At 46.5% G+C, this 20,455-nt stretch overlaps 2 protein-coding genes across 3 annotated transcripts in view; both read left to right on the top strand.

Annotated features, from left to right (window-relative positions):
* Nucleotides 1–12,290, top strand: part of LOC129392774 (short coiled-coil protein B-like) — a 22,321-nt gene extending 10,031 nt beyond the window's left edge. The window contains 1 exon segment of the mRNA XM_055090556.1: nt 11,856–12,290. Within this exon segment, the coding sequence (XP_054946531.1) occupies nt 11,856–12,221 (366 nt within the window). The 3' untranslated portion in view covers nt 12,222–12,290.
* Nucleotides 1–20,455, top strand: part of RIN2 (Ras and Rab interactor 2) — a 238,228-nt gene that overhangs the window by 145,742 nt on the left and 72,031 nt on the right. The window lies entirely within an intron of this gene.

Here is a 20,455-nt window from a genome sequence, read left to right as displayed (position 1 = left end):
AGGGGCCCGCGTACCACAAAAAAAAAAAAAAAAAATTTACGTTTAGTTTCACACTCTCCCAGGCCTGTTCCAAGCACTTTCAACCCATTGAGTTATTTAATCCTCACACTATCGTTATGCCCATTTTACAGGTGGGGAAACTGAGACCGGGAGAGGTTACAAAACTTGCCCAGGGTCATACCACTTGTCAATTCTGTGGTGGTTCCCTGGTGACTGTACTTCAACTTGGAAGGAATTTTGTAGAGATGGGACCTAGCACCCTTGGGGCCTTAAATTGTCGACCTTGTGCCTCGTCCAGTGCTGAAATGAGACACTCCCCCCACACCTCTTTCCAGACTGCAGTCCCTGTATTGGACGCTGGTTAACTGAGATGTGAGCCTGACTCCACTTTCCCTGCTTGTCACCCCCAGCCTGTCCTCTGCTGGCCACTCACAGATATGCCTTTCGGACGACCTCCTCTCAGAGTTTCCTGCCTCAAAAAGTGGGGATTGTTCTTTCTAAAGACACCCAGGAACACACCCTGCATCAGAGTCAGGGTTTACTAGCCGCTGCAGCTGCTGAGAACATACTAGAAGAACCCTCAGGCAGAGGACTCTCAGCAAGAGGGCATCCGGAGGCACGTAGTATAGGATTTGGGCTAATTCTAAGGAATGAGGTTGCAGATTGGCAAATAAAAATACCGGACACCAGCTGAATTTGAATTTCAGATATAGCATAAGTACATCCTATGCAATATGGGGGACATACTTACATTGAAAGAATTATTCACTGTTTATCTAAAATTCAGATTTAACTGGGCGCCCTGTCTTTTATCCGGCAACCCTGAAGGAGGATTGGAGTGTCATCAGGAAGCGAGGGCAGTCCCGTGATTGGACAGCACAGTGAGTTTTATCCAGAAGGCAGGAGGAATGGAGGGAGTCAGGCGCCAATGCTCCAGAAGCAGCCGACGCTGTGTGTCAGAAGAGGGGGCCGTTTAGTCATTTTTGTGGTTTGAGTGTCTGTGCTCTGTCTTGTTTCAGACCTGGCCCCTGGCAGCCTTGTCGAATTGGTGTGTTGACATTCTGTGTGTGTTACTTGAGTTCAGGTGGAAACATGCCAGTTCTTGTTGAACTTCCCAGTTCGGGGCTTGTTTCAGTCTCCCGAGAAGCTGATGGCTGAAGATGCAGATCCTCTGGGTTCTGGGCCAGGACAGCCAGTCCAGTCTAGGCCGCTGGTTCTCTGGACATACTTTTGGTTGTTACAGCTTGGGTGGGTGTGCAGCCGGCGGGCTTCCTATCACACACAGGCAGCCCCCAGAACAAAGAATCATCTGACCCTAAATTTCCATTGTGCTGAAGTTGAAAACTCCTGGTCTGCAATGTCAATTAGGAAATAACCCATTCCTGGGGTTTCTCTATCTCTGGGGCAGGTCTTCCAGAAGTAAAGAAAGCAAGAAAAGTGTGAGTGTAGTTAGCACCCACTGTCCTGAAGTAGTGCCACCTGGGTCTAGGTCAGCACCTGGCCATTAATAGTAGGTGTTCAATAAATATGCTGAGTGAATGAAAAAGCGTGTAATGCATGTATGTGTGTATTACCCATATATCGTTCATTTCTTCAACCTGTATTGATTCAGCACCTATGGTGGCAGGGCCAGTCCTGGGCACTGAGTGTGCGGTGATGGGGAAGCAGATAACGATCAGAGAAACATGAGCTTGAAGGACAGACAGGTAGGAAGGCCTGAGGGGGTAGGGCTCATTGAGGAGGTGGTGTTTAAGCTGAACTCTGCAGGAGAGAAAGAGGCAGGGAGAAAATTATTCCCAGGCAAGGGGGAAACACACAAGCCGGGGAGCAGGGCCTGAGCCTCTGAAAGAAGAACAGGGTGGCCGGTGTCTGGGCGGTGGGAGACGGGGTTGGGCATGAGGTAAGGGCCCGGTGCGGGGGTTGGTGTAGCCAGGGCCATCGTGCTGACTGGGTGAGGACCTGGGAATCATTCTTAGTGCAGTGAAGCCATGAGCATTTGGGGGAGAGGGAGTGACATGATCTGACACGTGTGCAGCCCTCAGAAAGCTTGGCCACAGCATGCTGTCTTTAATCCATCAACCCAGAAAACCAGAGTGCAATTCACATCTTCCCTGGCGCCCGCCCCTCATAGGGTGCAGAGGCCCACCCAGCACAGCTCAGCTTGCTGGTCAACCCACCCGTGTCCCCGCGCCTGGCCGCTCCCTCCAGAAACATCCCTTCTCCCCTCTCCCAAAACGCCTCCCGAGTCTCCCCATCACCTCCGGTTCACTCTGCCTCACCCTCCACCTTCTGATCTTTATTGTGCGCGTCGTCTTGGCCCGTCTGGAGCCGTGGACTTCGTGTTTTCCTTCTCTGAACCGTCTCAGAATCGGCCTTGCAAACGCTGGACCAGAGCCAGCTGCCACTTGAAGGCAAGGCGTTTAGGAATGTTGTGAGGTCTCCGTGTGTATTTGTTGCTCAGGCCCGCCCCAGAGTTTTTGAAATAACTCCTCTACCTGAAATATGTGGAGTAGACTGGAGGGCAGACACCCAGGCAACCGGATAGTCACTTAGGGCAGAGTCAGCAAACTGCCACCCTCAGGCCAGACCCGGCCAGCACCTGTCTTCATGGTGGGGACACAGACACACCTGGTCATTGAGGTGCTGTGCACGGCTGCTTCCATCCCACGGTGGTGGAGCCAAGTTGCTCCAGAGACCGTACGGCCTCTGGAGCCTAATATATTGACCCTCTGGCCCTCTGTAGGAAGACTTTGCTGAGCCCTGACTTGGGAGATAATTGCATTTTGCAGCTGAATTCTCAAAGGCAATCTTGAGTGTGGGTAGCAGCGTCTCCAGTTTACAGATGAACACATGGCAGGGCCACTGAGGGCCTGGTCTCCAAGGGCGTGGCCCATGCGCTTTCCCGAACCACATTCCCTGCCTCCTATAAGTCATCAGAAGTAGCCAGAGTGAATATACCAGAGCTCTCGACCTCTGGTGCCTGCAGGGGCCAGGTGCATAACCTAAACCAGTCGAGCCCTCCCAGGTGCAAGTTGGTAATTGAGCACTGACCTTTGGCCTGAGTATTGGCGAACAGTAGGGAGTGGTGGGGACTGAGGCAAACCGGAAGCAGATATCCCGTATAAAGAGGTCAGCATCACCACGGCCCAGAGTTTTTTAGTTTCAAGAAGCTAGAAACCTAGATTTTTATGGAAACCTCCTGATTTTTTTGTATGAAACATCATTATGTTTAAATGCTGAAACCATTTTAGTTATAAAAGACAGGACAAGCCCACGTGAGGCGAGTCAGACAAAACATAGCCGAGTGTGTCCAGAGGCCTCCAAGGACCTCTGATATATGACATCCACGTTGGAGGGACTGTCAAAGCCATCCTCAGGAAGGGCGGGTCCCTAACGAGATGCCAGGCAGCTGGGAGTTGCCCTGGGCTCTAACCAGGGGAGCTTCCATACCAGCCTTTAGCCCTGGCTTCTGGGCAAGCCTTCAGCTGGGCATGAGAGCAGCTTCAGACTCCACTTATCCGCAGAGGGTAGGAAATGCCCAGGAGCCAAAAAGGAGACAGATGGAGGAAGGCTGAGCTCGGGATGTCCTGGGGAGCCCCAGGGTCTGAGGTGAAGCTGGTAGGTTCATCCTGGGGACAGCCAACAGGAGCTTCCCAGGGGTGCACACGTCAGCCTTCTCAAATGTAGCAATGCCCAGCATTACCTTCAGTGCCTCAAAGATGTGCATCCTTACCTGGGAAAAGACTCGTGGGAAGGTCATGGCTCTGCAGGTCCAAGAACCCTGTCTGCCAAGCCCTGTTGCTCTGTTACCACCTGCTTGATGTGGGACAAACTCTCCAAACCTCAGTTTCCTCATCTGTGAAATAAGATTTTGAAAAGCCCCAGACCTATCACACCGGGATGATGTGAGGATTAAATAAATGACATGATGGGTGGTACCCATTAAGTGGTAGCTGCCATTGGCTGAAGCTGGCTGACAAAGCATATTTCTTTACCTGTCCTGTGACATGTGATGTGGATGTCCTGAGACTTCCCCAGTTAGGACAGCTTCTGTCTGTCCTTTACCCGTCACATCCATAGAGCTACCGCCTCAAGGCCTGACAAGACTCATCTAAGAAGCATCACGTTATGTTCTGTGCCTAAGAACTTCAGAAAGACTTTGGACATCGGAGAGAGGGGGAGACTAACCCACTGGTAACGAGAATCATGGTGTGGAAGGAATCGCTCATTGCGGGGCATGCAAGTGAATGAGAGTTGGGGATAATTCGAGGAGCGCAAAGACATCATCGTTTATAACTAAGGCTTCAAGTTCAAAAGTTCAGAGTTTTTCAGAATCAAACTGGAGAGAGAGAAATGACTGCCAGGCAGAAGAAGGTAACGCATCATTTCCATTCGGAGAGATTCGTGGTCATTGGATGAGCATCTCCTATTTGAAGGAGCTGGATTTCGGGCTTGAGTGGTGGAAAAAAATCCCCACAGGGAACACTATGCCTGCTCTCAAGTTTTTGCTAGTAATCTACTAAAGGACATAAAACACCTGTCCCCAGTGCGGCCCATTTCATAATCTCCCCCCTGAGCCCCCCTCCCTGTCTCCTTCACCCCTGCCACTCACCCTACGGTGCTTTCCTGCCCTACCCCAAGACCACACTAAATGCCTTTAGAGTTTCCCAAAGCCTGAAAAATTCTGACCCACCAGCACCATTTGTATATAATTTAAAATATTTCTTTTGTTTTTCCCACGTGACACGCAATTTAACTATATGATGAAATTAAAATGCTTCCTTCCTGGAAACCTTTGACCAGCCGAGTGCTGGGCTCAGCAGCCTCCACCCACCACCGGCTGGGGCTCTTATGGCCACAGATGTGTGGACACCTTCCCTATGCTGGTTCCCATTCATCCCCGCACCAAGGGATCATCACCCCTTTTACAGATGAGAAGACTGAGGCTCAGAGAGGTTACGGTCTCCCCCAAGGGTCCCCCAGGCGGCAGGAGCCCAAGCTGCCCTTCCAACCAGGGCTGTGTGGTTCTGGGGCTCATCAGGAAGCTCGGCGGGTCTGCCTGGGGACCCCTGAACCTTGGCTCGCCAGCGGGCTAAGCAGGAGCCCCGGTGAAGGGGCTCAGCTCGGTGTGGTCAGGGTGCCGTGGGACAACCAGGCCTTGGAGCCCAGTGGCCTGTGCAGGAAGAGGTGTGTCGGCCACACTTCCTCTGACTAGGGGTCCAAGCATACTTAGACGCAGATTTTGAGGATGAGGAACAGAGCTGCCTGAACTTTCCAAAGCAGAGATTTCCCAGCAAGAAGTGTGCAAAGTGAGCTTTGGAGATGAGCTGGGAGAAATTAGGGAAGTGATTCCTGGCAGCCTGTTTCGTTTTTTGGGGTTTTTCTTTCATCTTTATTGGCGTATGATTACTTTACAATGGTGTGTTAGTTTCTGCTGTGTAACAAAGTGAATCAGCTATACATATACATATATCCCCATATCCCCTCCCTCTTGCATCTCCCTCCCACCCTCCCTATCCCACCCCTCTAGGTGGTCACAAAGCACCGTGCTGCTCTCCCTGTGCTATGCAGCAGCTTCCCACTAGCTATCTATTTTACATTTGATAGTGTGTATATGTCAATGCTACTTTCTCACTTCGTCCCAGCTTCCCCTCCCCCGCTGTGTCCTCAAGTCCGTTCTCTACGTCTGGCAGCCTGGTTTTCATTCTTAAGTACATTGTTTTAATTCCCCCCGCCTCCGCCCCGGGGGTAGGGGGTGAGGGTTTTTAGTGATGTCATTTCAAATTTACAGCAGAGTTATGACAATGGCACAAAGGATTCTTTGTATTATATACTATCATGTATGTTATATAATATCACATATACATGCTATACAATTTCAAATTTCCATAAAAAGTTGCAAGAAGAGTTCAAGGGCCTTCTGTATGCTCACAGAAGTCATCTGGCCATAGACAAGTTTCTTGTCTGAACCAAAGTGCTCAGATCCAAAACCAGGCGAGAGCTTTCGGGCACTGCTTGTAGGCACCAAAGGAAGGCATGTGGGGTTGGACCCAGCTCTCTAGCTCCGGCCCCGACCTCAGGCCTGCAGGTCGATGCTCCAGTTGGAAGGCCAGCTCTTCCCTCCTGGAGGGTCTCAGCCCAGCTGCCTGGTTCCAGGAGGCTTGTCCAGCATTGGGAAGATTCCCAGTATCCTGGGCTGGAATGGTCACTCCTAACCATCTTGGTGTGTGAACATCAGGCTGTTCTCCATCCTGAGTGTTTGGTGTCATCAGGAGAAAGAAGACGCCGAGGTGTAGGGACACATGACTGCGGGGGCTGCATTTTATCCTGGCATCAAGAGGCCCTGGGTCCGTAGGTGTGGAATCGGTGGACAGGCTCTCCAGAGGTCACACCTCTTCACATCTCGGACCCTCTGGGGCTTCGCTTCAGACGACCGTTACCTTCTTCTTAGGGGACCCCAGGGTTTAGAAGCTGGAGCTGGGCTATTGTAGCTGATTTCCCCCAAAGACGGTCCCTGTAGCATAGATCTGTAAAAAAGACAAAACAAAAAACTCTGAAACCCTGTTTTCTGACTTTTATGGGTTCTGGTTTTTAACTGTGGTAAAACATACGTAAAATTTACCATTTTAACCCTATTTAAGTGTGCATTTCTGTTGCATTAAGTATATTCACATTATCGTGCCACTGTCCCAACCATCCATCTTCAGAACCTTTACATCTTCCCAAACTGAAACTCCGTTCCCATTAAACACTCACTTCCCTTTCCTTCCTCCCCGACCCAGCCCCTGGCAACCACCATTCTACTGTCTGTCTCTATGAACTTGATTATACTCTAGGAACCTCATATCCGTGGAATCGTACAATGTTTGTCCTTTTGTGACTGGCTTATTTCACTCAGCATAATGTCCTCCAGGTTCACCCATGATGGAGCATGTATCAGAATTTCCTTCCTTTTTAAGGCAGAACAGTATTTGATTATGTGTATAAACCGCATCTTGTTTATCCATTCATCCGTTGATGACCATGTGGGCTGCTTCCCCCTTTCACCTATTGTGAGTAATGCCGCTATGAACGTGGGATGGATTCTGCTTCTAAAAGTTTTCAGTTCTCTTGCCCTGAGTACGAATGTTTAAACGTCTCTGATAGAGGAACATCACCCGCAAGGTACGTGAGCGTGTGTGTTGTGGGTCGTGTGTGCTAGGACTGAAGTGAAGCCTGAGTCTCTTGCAAAATGCAGCTCCTGGTGTCTGCCAGCTGGGGCGGGGGCCATGCAGTCTGCTCGGTGAGCAGAGGAGCAGCACTGTGACTTAGGGCCAGTTAAAGTTGTCCAAGTCACTACCGGCTATGGCCACTCACCAGGCATGTGTTTCCTGTTACTTTTCTCTGTCTTACCTTCCCGGTCACATTGTAAGCCTTTTTAGGGACAGGGACAATGTCTTATACGTCTTTCAGTGTCCGTTCAGCCCAGTTCCCCAAAGGTGGCTGATCTTCAGTAAATGTTGACAGTGGCTCTCATTGCAAATCTGCTATCTACCCGCACTGTGCATGGACATCTTTGGTGTCCAGATATGCCAAATAGGTACTTTCCCACCATCAGAAGGACTTTTCAGCAGCTGTTCTCTTGTTTGCAGCTGAGCAGCTGAATTAAATTAGTGAGCGGCCGTCTTAAAACAATTCGAGTTGATTAACCTATATATATATACACATATATTGGTTTTGTCCTCAGGGCTCTTGGACCCCTAGAACCTCGCTCCACGGCAGCCGAGGAGTTTGTTGAAATGCAGAGTCTCAGGCCCTACCCCAAACCTAGGAACCAAGACCTGCGTTTTTGATCCCCAAGCGATGCACGTGTGCCTCCCGCTTGCAGAAATACTAGTCTGGGGAATGTTATTCTGCTAGTTTCATTCTGGATGACAAAGAGGGTTGCGAACCCCTTTATCACACTTGTCCTGTTTGTGTAGAGGAGAGACGAGGCCCAGCGAGCGCCGGAACGCCGTGCCCCATTCTGGCACTTAACCTAAGCAGAGTTGCAAGAATAGTCCCACGTATACCTGTTACCTGGGGACAGTAGGGAGGGACCAAGGCACCCAGCTGCCTCAGACGGAGGAGGTAACCTGAGAGGCCTTGCTCTGAATTTATAGGGAAAAGAACCACACTGGTTGGGGTCCCCAGAGGCAGGTTCAGAGACAGGTTATGAACACCAGCAGTCTGTTTGGGAAGTGATCACCAGAAGCTCAGGTCGGGGCGTAGGGAGGTGAGACAGAGAAGGGAGAGCAGCCACTGGGGCTCAGTCCCGCTGGGGGCCTTGGGGAGACTGTGTAGTGAGCATCAGAGCTGTCCCTCCTGGGTGAGGGGAAGCTGGGGTATCTGTGCATGGAGCCCCTCCTGCTCTGACCTCATCCGCCCACAGAGCATCCGCAGCCTTGGGCAGAGGCGTCCACGTGCTTTTGCAGTGGAGCCTGAGGGAGCAGCGACCCTGGGAGGTACGGGCGGGGCGCTACCTGTACCTGCTGCCTGTATCCCATCTGAAGTTCTGGGGTGCCTGGGCCGACATCTACATCAGAGCTCCAGGTCCTGAAGAGGAACAAAGCCTTTGCATTTTAGTCAGTTTCAAAGTCTCCATGATTCATCGCCTCCGAGTTACTAATCATCTTCACAAGACTGAAAATGACTGGACTTTACATTGTCTTACAACCCGAAGTCCCTTCTCGTAGTCCCTCTGCCTTCTTCCTTCCCTAAATTAAATATCTGTGCTCAGAGGATGTTGTCATACTCAATTTACAGAAAAAACATTTTTAATGGTAGATTTCAAATTTTTCATCCTCATGTCGCAAGTTGGAGATTCACGTCTCCTCTCCTGTTACTTTCTCTTTGAATCCTTACTCCATTTCTCTTTTTTAAAAAAAATTAAAATCGAAATTCCAAATACGGCAGTTACTATTCCTAGGGGCCACGTCAGCATCTCCTGAAGTCAGCATTTCCTGAAGAGTTTCTGTAGAACACTGCTCCTCGGAAAGTGTCCTCAACAGAGTCTTAAAGATCAGAAGGGCTTATAAGAGGAATCTAAAAAACTAATAAGACACATGAACTTATTTATAAAACAGAAAGAGACTCACAGACTTAGAGAATGAACTTCTGGTTACCAGTGGGGGAAGAGTGGGGGGAGGGATAGATTGGGAGTTTGAGATTGACATATACACACCACTATATATAAAATAGATAACTAATAAGGACCTGCTGTATAGCACAGGGAACTCTACTCAATACTCTGTAATGGCCTATTTGGGAAAAATAACTAAAAAAAGAGGGGATATATGTATATGTATAACTCACTTTGCTGTACAGCTGAAACTAACAAAACAGTGTTAATCAACTATACTCCAATATAAAATAAAAATCTTTTTTAAAAAAAGATCGGGCTTCCCTGGTGGCGCAGTGGTTAAGAGGCCGCCTGCCGATGCAGGGGACACGGGTTCGTGCCCCGGTCCGGGAGGATCCCACATGCCAAGACACATGAACTTATTTATAAAACAGAAAGAGACTCACAGACTTAGAGAATGAACTTCTGGTTACCAGTGGGGGAAGAGTGGGGGGAGGGATAGATTGGGAGTTTGAGATTGACATATACACACCACTATATATAAAATAGATAACTAATAAGGACCTGCTGTATAGCACAGGGAACTCTACTCAATACTCTGTAATGGCCTATTTGGGAAAAATAACTAAAAAAAGAGGGGATATATGTATATGTATAACTCACTTTGCTGTACAGCTGAAACTAACAAAACAGTGTTAATCAACTATACTCCAATATAAAATAAAAATCTTTTTTAAAAAAAGATCGGGCTTCCCTGGTGGCGCAGTGGTTAAGAGGCCGCCTGCCGATGCAGGGGACACGGGTTCGTGCCCCGGTCCGGGAGGATCCCACATGCCGCGCAGCGGCTGGGCCCGTGAGCCACGGCCGCTGGGCCTGCGCGTCCGGAGCCTGTGCTCCGCAACGGGAGAGGCCACAACAGTGAGAGGCCCGCGTACTGAAAAAAAAAAAAAAAAAAAGATCAAGAGGGCTGTGGAATCCTACCCACTCTGTTCTCTTCCTGGAGACCCTCACTCACTTACACTGGCTTCTTAAAAGGTTCTGAGGAGTGAGTCCACGTGAACTTGTTTAATTGAATGTTTAACCCAGTTTCATTGGCTATTTCCAATGTTACTGGAGCAGTAACTCTTTTTTTGAAATCATGCCTGTTCACATCCCACACTGCTAGTGTTGGGTGAAAACCATTCGAAGAAATGCCACTTGAAACACTCTCAGTGCATTTGGAATTAGTAGCGCTGGGGTGGGCTGAGCAGAGGTAGTGAGCACAGAAAAATTACAGCTCAGAGTTTGCACTGGTTTTTGTAGATAGGAAAAAAGAGAGAGAGAGAGAGAAAACTTCCTCACATGTAACTGATGTTTTGTAATGAGGAGTGACTCTGATTCCATAGTGAAGTTAAGCCCTGGCCTGTAATTGAGTAGACCTGTCAAAAAAAGGGTGGGCTGTGTGGGTGAGGTACAGCTCTGAGTGTCAACCTGGCCTCGAGGGGCGAGGAACATGATTCATTAGCTCAGGCCATGACAACTGGCAGAGCATCCCATTTCCTTAGTTTTATCAAGGGCTGCACCAACCAAGTGGTATATTGCTGCACTTCCATTTGGCAACTTTTCGCACCTACTGGCAGACTATCATATTGCCAAACCCAGGAGCTCTGAAGGCTTGTCTAACTGCTAGGCTGTTAACTCCAGGCTCTGTATGAATTCCACCCATTGAACTATTCTTTTACTTCTGTTTTCCCCAAAGAAGATAGCTGTTTTTCCTATGGAAAAAAAAAAAAGCTATTGCAGAAAAAATTCTTAATGTAAAGAAGAGCGAGAATATCACCTATGTTGTACCCTCTTTAATTGCTCCACCTGGAAATGAGCCCTGTGAGAATCTTGATGCTGATGAGTACAGAATTTTGCTTTCTCTGTTTGTAATTCTATTGTATTACATTAATCCATAGATAAATATATTACATAAATGGGCTCAGAGAATACATACAACTTTTTTCCCACTGAATAACAGGTCTCTGTATTTATATACTGACATATCAATAAACATATATATGTGTCTGTATATATATGACAGAATCACCATTTTAAGGGCTGTATAATATTCCAGTATCTTGCTGTACCACACTTTTAAGGAGGCCACTGTTATTAGACACTTAGTCTTTTTTCCATTGTTCATGATTATAAATGATGCTCCCAAGAACCTTCTTTAACATATACCTGAGTGCTTCTTTGGATCAATTCCTAGAATTGGAAATGCTGAATTTGATAGTTTGCATACTGAGTTGCAGATATATACATTCAGAGTGACTTCCAGAAAGGGTGAGTCATTATTTCTCCTCCAGGGCTTATAGAAAGCCCTGTGCAGGCAGCTGCTCGGTAGGAAGCTGGAGGTGGTAAAAGGGAAGTGAATGTGACTTAGATATTTATGCCACCGCATTCCGGAAAGGCTAAGGGGGGCAGCTGGCCGTCACCGAGAGTTTGAGCCAGGAGAGGCGTTAGAAATCCATTGATATATTGAATGCTTAAGGAAACTGAAGTCCAGAGAGGTTAAGCGACCTACACCCTTCACCCTGTACACACACACAGGGCCAAGGACCCACAGTCAAGTCTCTTAGAATGGATAGACATAAAAAACGTCTATAATTCTCATACAAATACGTGGTGAGCGTGTGTCAGAGATTGATTTAACTCATTAAGGAGAAAATCAACAAGTTATTAAAGCCAATCACAGATGGCAGAGACTAGCAAATAAAGAGTGGGCCAGTCGGTCCAAGTGTCCAGACCTGAGGTATCCTCCGTATCCCTCCCCCTGCCGATGCCTCAAACGGCAGACCATTCACCAAGAATTTTGTATCCAAAGCCCAGAAGTTTGTTACTGAAGGTGATGAATTCTGACATGGATGCAATTGATGCTGAAAATCAGGTGGAACTGGAGGAAAAAACATGACTTATTAATCAAGTGTTGGAACTCCAACACACACTTGAAGATCTCTCTGCAAGAGTAGATGCAGTGAAGGAAGAAAATCTGAAGCTAAAATCAGAAAACCAAGTTCTTGGACAATAGATAGAAAACCTCATGTCAGCTTCTAGTGTTTTTCAAACAACTGACACAAAAAGCAAAAGAAAATAAGGGATTGATATCCCTTATGTCGTACAGAATTGCTGCTGATCTTTTATTCTTTAAAACTTGGATAGATTCCAAAAGTTATAGTACTTTTGTTTGTGGCTTCACTGAGTGTTTACGAAGATAATGTCGGATCTAAGCAAAATTAAGAGCATAACAGGAGACTTCCATGAGTTTGTGTATTATGTTAGTCTACAAAAATGTGCAAACATATTGTAGAGACTTTATAATTAGAGATGCATATATTTATGAAACTTGAAAATGAAAGTTATATCAAATTTGCTTTGATTTATAGGTTTAGCATTGTCTTTTATTATAGGCATAGTTAGAGATACAAGAAGATAACCACCGTGTTGTGAAAAAGTGACCAAAATCATGTACTGAATGCACAACTTTATATACCCTGTCCACCATCGTGTGCCTCTTCTCCATTTGCTTTCATCCCATTTTCCTTCCCCTAAGGAAAAAATTGGTTTCACATTTGTAAAAAGTAATTTTAGTTAATCATCTAAGAGAGTAGCCCGAACTCTGTTGAAACTTAACCAAAGTAAGATACTTTCTCAGTTTAGGGCTTACTTGTTATATTTAGTAATAAGATAGGATAGTTGGTTTCTGTTTAGTCCATTGAAAACAGGGGCTATAAAGATGAAGATTTTTCTTTGAAACTGAATTATCGTATTGGGAAGATTTGTCGTTAAAAACTTCCTTTGCACAAAATAATCCACTTGATATCTGAAAAGATGAGCTCTGGTTGTGTGTGTGTTTCAAATAGAAAATTTTGAGGAAAAATAGAAATAGGGTAGGAAAAGTATTCAATACTTGGTAAGTACTTGTAACCATCTCCAAATGTTTTTAGTCCAGATTTGTGTTATCTCTGGCACAGATTAGATTTGGGGGGGATATATAAAAAAATGGATTAAGTTTGGCTAACCTTATGTAAACCACACCTAGAAGGGAATAAAGTTTGGTCTCAGGTTTATTTGCAGTACCCAGATGATCAGCTTTGCAAAGTCCCTTAAAAGTGTATTAGTATCAGAATCATGAATAAAATGGGAGAGTTTTACATGTATACTAATTGATGCTTTCTCAGTATTTTATCTACTTCTCCCAGAATTTTCTGTAAACCCAACCACTGGTTTGCAGAGTTTTAGTCATTTAACAGTTTTTAAAAATTTAGTTTGTAGATTCCATTCGGTAAAGAAATCAGTATCAGAAGTAATGTTAAAATATTAAATGGGAAGAGAGATCCACTAATATAGTTTATGGTTATTAAATTTAGGCTAATCATGGAATAATCTTAATGTTTGTATTGGTGTAAGATTTGATGACTTTAGCTGTATGAATATATAATAGTCATACTGCAAACATTTTGCATCCCTTTGTGACCTAATTTTCAAACATTTAAAGTTGTGTTGCCGTTATGCTTTGCTGTTTAATAAAAAGCCGTTTCAAATAAAGCAAATATTTTGCATCCCTTTGTGACCTAATTTTCAAACATTTAAAGTTGTGTTGCCGTTATGCTTTGCTGTTTAATAAAAAGCCGTTTCAAATAAATAAATAAATAAATAAAGAGTAGACAAAAGTATTTTATCTTGAACCAGCTTTAACATCTACCACTAGCCAGCTTTGTGTATCTAACTTTGCAAGGTTAGATATGGGCTTGATATTGCCGATATGCAACCATTTTTTGCACTTCCAACACTGCAATTTTATATAATTCAGCCTAACACAAAACTGGCTCAACGTGGACAGGGCAATAAAACCAAAACCTTTGGGGTTATCTTTTCTGCCCAACAAATATCATTTGCACCGTATCAATCTCCCACAACGTTCTGCATCTGACTTTACAGAGTCTGAGCCTTCATCAAAAGAAGAGAGTTGAGGGAATTCCCTGGCTGTTCAGTGGTTAGGACTCGGTGCTTTCACTGCCGGGGTCCCGGGTTCAATCCCTGGTTGGGGAACTAAGATGCCGCAAGCCGTGCGATTCAGACAAAAAAATAAAAAAAAAGAAGAGTTGAACAAAATGAGATCCCAGGCGACCCTTAGGCAGGCTTGTTAGATGGTGCCCAATTAGGACTTTGAAGGGAACTTTTTTTCCTTCAAGTTTTGCATAGTTTTCTTAACTGTAGGAACAACTTTTGTGGCTGAACCGATGAGTGGGTGGACAAGGCTGATTGTAGTGGTGAACCTACCCACATTGGGATTCCTCTGTATGCTCGAAGGCTGAAAGGGCACCACATTCGGGCTTTAGCTCTAGTTTCCCATGCGATCGGCCTCCCAGTTTCCGTTTTCCCAGGACCTGAGCAGAGATGCCTGCTCGCTGTGTGGGAATCTGCTCTGGCCAGTCTTCCAGCCTCTGACTTTGTGGAACACCTCTCGGGAGACTGTCACACCTAGAGGGGGCGCCAGGTGGAGCCCAGGAAGCTGGAAGGCTGGCTGGTCATCTGACCGCACCTGTTCTGTAAGTTCCAGGATGCTAGTCCCACACAGCATGTTTGTTACTAAGAAGACAGCAAAACAAGGCACTAACAATCGACCAACACAACCTCAGGCCCTTCCACTTGAGCTCCATGAAGACCATTGACAGCACATTTCGATTCTAAGATGTACTGATTTTCAAAATTTACCATCTCTGAAGTTATTTGTATCCTATAGTCAAGGGTGTGTTATAATTGGCAGATCTTTTTTTTTTCTTGATGGTGTCTTATTATGATACTATCTTAAATTTGATGGAGCACATTGTACGTCTTTCTTCTTTGTTGTTGACCTAGAGTACTCTATATATGTTTTTTTTTCTTATTTTCCCCCAGCTTTATTGAGATATAATTGACATCCAGCACTGTTCAGCATAGTGATCTGACTTACATACATCATGAAATGATGACCACACTAAGTTTAATGAACATCCATCATCTCATATAGGTACAAAGTGAAAGAAAAAGAAAAAAGATTATTTTTCCTTGTGATGAGAACTCTTAGGATTTACTCTCTTCCATTACATCCCAGTACTTATTTATCTTATAACTGAAAGTTTGTACCTTTTGACCACCTTCATCCAATTTCCCCTCCCCGACCCTCAACTCCCACCTCTGGTAACCACAAATCTGATCTCTTTTTCTATCAGTTTGTTTGTTTCTGAAGTATAACTGAGCTACAAGACTAAGTTAATTTCTGGTGCACAACATACTGATTCAGTATTTCTGTACGTTACAAAATGATCACCACCGTAAACATTTCTTTAAAATCTTTTTAAAATATGCAAAATCAAGACTTCAGACACAAATGCTGAAGCCAGGGCTGTAGAAACATTAGTGCCAACTCTTAGAAAGAGCTTTGTGCTTCTGTCGGTTAGCTTGTTATTTCACCTTAAAACACAAAGCCACGGGCAGTGATATGGCGATATCTGTGACATCTGAGGTCATTGAAGAATCTAACGCAACACTGGCCTCAGACAACTGACAAAGTAAATCAGGACCTCAGCCGAACGACTGTTTCAAGGTACACCACACTGGCTGCTTCCATGTCGCATATGTGGAACTACAGACACTCTGTGTATCTTTATTTTTTAATAAATTTATTTATTTTGTTTATTTATTTTTGGCTGCGTTGGGTCTTCGTTGCTGTGCGCAGGCTTTCTCTAGTTGTGGTGAGCGAGGGCTACTCTTCGTTGCGGTGCACGGGCTTCTCATTGAGGTGGCTTCTCTTGTTGCATAGCACGGGTTCTAGAGCGCAGGCTTCAGTAGTTGTGGCGCACTGGCTTAGTTGCTCCACGGCATGTGGGATCTTCCTGGACCAGGGCTCGAACCCATGTCCCCTGCACTGGAAGGCAGATTCTTAACCACTGCGCCACCAGGGAAGCCCCACTCTGTGTATCTTAAAAAAAAAATTTTTTTCCAATGTAACTAAATTTAAAGTTATATCAGTGTTTGCTGTGGAGGATCATTTCAAATATAGTTAAACTAACAGACAGCTCTGGGCCGGGCCTCTAGAAGTGGCACCGATTTACTCCCCATATTTGGGCCTCCCCATGTTTGGTGGCAAGTGTCTGGCAGGGTAGAGTCAGTGTGGGTCTCTCTTACGAGTCGACAGAAGCAGTTTACAATTGAGTCATTAGAGAGGCCATGTTTTAAAGCCAACGGCTTCCTCTCAGTGAGAACTTAATCATGGCTCAGAAGAGAGCTCTGCGCTCTGCATGTGCAACCACATTGGTGTGTTTGCTGGTGAATAATTGAAAACTCTTAAGTGGCACCTTTGCAGTGGCTGCCACAATGTCAGCTACTTCCCCATGGTGTCCAGCTGAGTCTCTAATGGTCGGGCTGGAGCCCCACCCACTCTGTGTCCTGATTTACCCCTGGTCGGGAAGGAAATGAACAGGGAAGTTACCAAGAGGAAGGCGGAAGAGGGAAGAGCACCCATTTATTCAGCAACTCCTGGGCCCCGGACTATCCTGAGTTCAGAGGTCTCCACAGAGCAGAGGCACACCGTTCCTGCTCTGCAGAATTTACATCCAGGTGGGAGCCATTCGAGAGAGCCTCTGGCTCCAGGAGGGTCCCAGATGCAGGACCATCAACCTCAAGTGGTGAAAGAGAGTGGCCAAGTGGGAAGGTTGGGGGCATCTTGGGTCAGTGTCTCCAGAGACAAACCCAGATCTAAAGATTTTCATGAAAGTGGCTTATCAAGAAGTGCTCCCAAGAGAAACTCATAGCGGAGTGGGGCAGAGAAGGTCAGCAAGGGTCCAAGTTCAAGCACAGTCCCCTGAGGGTAACTTTGGCTCCATCTTAAAGGAACAGAGGTGAGGGATCTGGAGTATTTACACCCCAGCGCCCATCAGTCAGTGGTCCAGAACTGACTCTGAGGGCCCTTCTGGGTCTCTGTGCACCAGACAAAGCAGGTTCCGTCCTCCAACAAGGGACTTGGGTCTGGCCGTGGAGGGCCAGTTCCCTTCCCCTGAAGGCGTTGGGGAAGCACCTAACGTGTCTGGCGGAAGCACTGGTCTCCGGGGAGGCCACTGTGCAGCCTGATGTTTGCAGGGCTTTTCAGATGTGGGGAAGGCCCAAGAGGCTAAACGCTACCAAAGCCTGGTCCCTCGATGAGGTCCTGCAAGGAGTACCAATGCACATAAGGGGCACTGGTACTGATTGGGTCTACCCGAATTTCAAATATTTCTACCCATTCAAAGTACATCCATGCTGGACTTCCCTGGTGGCTCAGTGGTTAAGAATCTGCCTGCTAATGCAGGGGACATGGCTTCGAGACCTGGTCTGGGGAAGATCCCACATGCTGCAGAGCAACTAAGCCTGTGCGCCACAACTACTGAGCCCACGAGCCACAACTACTGAAGCCCCCACACCTAGGGCCCGTGCTCTGCAAAAAGAGAAGCCACCGCGATGAGAAGCCCGCGCACCACAACGAAGAGTAGCCCCCGCTCGCTGCAACTAGAGAAAGCCCACGTGAAGCAACGAAGACCCAACACAGCCAAAGATAAATAAATTTATTTTAAAAAAACAAAAACAAAGTACATCCATGCTTATCAGGCCCCTAACAAGCCCCGTGGAATTCAGGTGCCCGGGAGGACATAGCACGTGGAGGTCTCCCTCATGGGCATTGCTGCAGGACCTGTGTCCCCAGCAGATACAATCAGCCAGCACATCCTGAATGCTTAACCCCAGCCCGTACTTCTGGCACGCCTTAAACCAGACCTCTCACTTTTCTGTCCTCCGAGGGTGGTGGTGTACATCGCTAAGCCCTCTCCCCATGGGCAAACACTAAAGGTGCCCGTCTGCTGCGGACTTGGCCTGCAGCACCTCCTTGGACTCTTATTAAACAGCCCTGAGAAGCAGGCCTCAGATGTCCTCAGCTCATGGATGAGAAAATATAAGGGGTCGAATTATTTCCTCAAGGATGCCTTGCTTGAATTAGCAGAGCCAAAGGAATTTGAAGCCGGGCCTTTAGCCAAAATTCTGCTTTTAAATATTCAATTATTCACTTGTGTTTGTTTCTTCTAAATACTGCTATTTACTACTTTGTGCTAAAAACAGAAAGTTACTCGTGTCAAACCATTCACTTAACTCAGAGGATGGGGAGGGGTGGATTGCATATTAGCTTTTCCTCTACGTGAGTGTGTTGGAGATGGGCTGTATTTTTTTTAACTCCAAAGGAGAAAGTGGAATAAAAAGGTAGTGTGTGTTGTTTTTTGGTAAATGGGAAGGTTCTGATCGTGGTAAAGGGGCCGTTTTGGATCAGCAGGGCTAGTGGGGACTGTGGCATAAATACTGTGGCACCCTTTGGCTCTCCATCTGGAATGAAAAATCCAGGGTAGAGCTCATGCCTTCTGGGCCATCCCCAGCCTTTGGGCGAATTGAGGAAAAGCAGCCTTCTGGGCACATTCTTTGGTCTGCAGAAGGCACCTTGGGGCAGATGTAGGCGTCCCAGGGCCAGGGTTTAGGGGCGGGGGACCTGGGGGCATGGGTAACCAGCCCTGGACTTACTATAGTCATCTCCTCACCTCCTCGTCCTGACTTCACATCACACTCAGAATTAAGTCCAGATGGATGAAAGGCCTACAAATAAACAAAAACATCATATGTAGATAGGAAAACTTTGTGTGTCTTAGCATAAAACAGAGGAGACTTTATTACTTCCAGATAAGATATGTTTTCCTAGCAAAGTTTAGTCAGCAAGAACCGTAAGGAACTTTTTTTTTTTTTTTTTTTTTTTTGTGGTACACGGGCCTCTCACTGCTGTGGCCTCTCCCGTTGCGGAGCACAGGCTCCGGACGCGCAGGCCCAGCGGCCATGGCCCACGGGCCCAGCCGCTCCGCGGCATGCGGGATCCTCCCGGACCGGGGCACGAACCCGCGTCCCCTGCATCGGCAGGCGGACCCTCAACCACTGCGCCACCAGGGAAGCCCGTAAGGAACTTTTGATTCTATCAACATTGAAAGTTTAACGAAACGTAAAAGACAGAGACGCAGGATGAGAGAAAATCTTTTAAATATTTGAGACAATGGATCCATATCCACAACTTACACAACTTAAGAAAAATCAAGAAACCCCAAAACGGCAACAAATAAATGAACAGGCAGTCCTTCCGAGGAAGAAATACAAATAGACAACAAAAATAGGTAGGGGAGAAACAGTTGCCACCCCAAAATATCTCTTTGGCATGCAGATTATTTGGAGCTGAAAACAATCACCCAAAAGACTCAGGAAGGGGACTTCCCTGGTCGTCCAGTGGGTAAGATTCTGCACGTCCAATGCAGGGGGCCCGGGTTTGATCCCCGGTTGGGGAACTAGATACCTCATGCATGCCGCAACTAAGGAGTCTCCATGCTGCAACTAAGACCCGGCACAGCCAAAATTAATGAATAAAATAAATATTTTTTAAAAAACTCAGGAAGAACCTTTGACCTTCCCCCTAAACTGCCTAAAAGAATGCAGATAGAGGACCTGTTCCAGGAAGGGAGCCGTCACCATAAATACCTCTAATACGAACGAGGTGGTGGACAGGAAGTCTGTTCATACTCCTCTCTGGGTCCCATTGTCTCTCCAGGGCCCAGCAAACCTGTGTTTCCCAAACATCTGCTGCTCCATCTCATGTGAACTGCCTTCCTCCCCTTTGAAGCCCCAAACCACTATCCCAACATCCTCTTTTGCCTTGAGCTGAAGGTGGTATATAAAGGTTTTGGCCATTTTGGCAAGTTACTCAGTTCTCCTGGGTCTCTCCTATGTGTACATGTTATTAAACTTTTGTTTGATTTTCTGCTGTTAATCTGTCTCATTTTAATTTATTTAATTTATTTTAGTTCTTAACTCTTAGACCAGCCAGAAGAACCTAGAAGGGTAGAGGAAAGTTTATTCCTCCCTGACACATATAATCTGGGCAAAGCACATTAAGACAATAAAAAGCCACTTGTACTCATCAGATTAGCCAAAGCTGAGAAGTCTGATACCAGCAAACACTAAGTGAGGTGGATGTTTTCAAAGAAGGTGGAGGCACTGTAGCTGGACACGGACCCCTGGAGAGCCACGTGGTACCATCTCAACCTATTACGTGCCTAGAACCTGGCATTTTCTCTGAGGTTTCACACAATACACAGGGCTGTTCATTATGGTAAGGATTGTGACAGCAACGTATTGGAAACGACCTAAGCATCTATCAAGATAGAATGGATAGGACTTCCCTGGTGGCACAATGGTTAAGAATCTGCCCGCCAATGCAGGGGACACGGGTTCAGTCCC

The sequence above is a fragment of the Physeter macrocephalus genome, chromosome 14 (assembly GCF_002837175.3).
Source record: "Physeter macrocephalus isolate SW-GA chromosome 14, ASM283717v5, whole genome shotgun sequence".
In the NCBI taxonomy this organism is placed as follows: Eukaryota; Metazoa; Chordata; class Mammalia; order Artiodactyla; family Physeteridae; genus Physeter; species Physeter macrocephalus.
The sequence above is the reverse complement of the archived record's forward strand: the minus strand, read 5'-3'. Positions and strand labels throughout refer to the sequence as shown.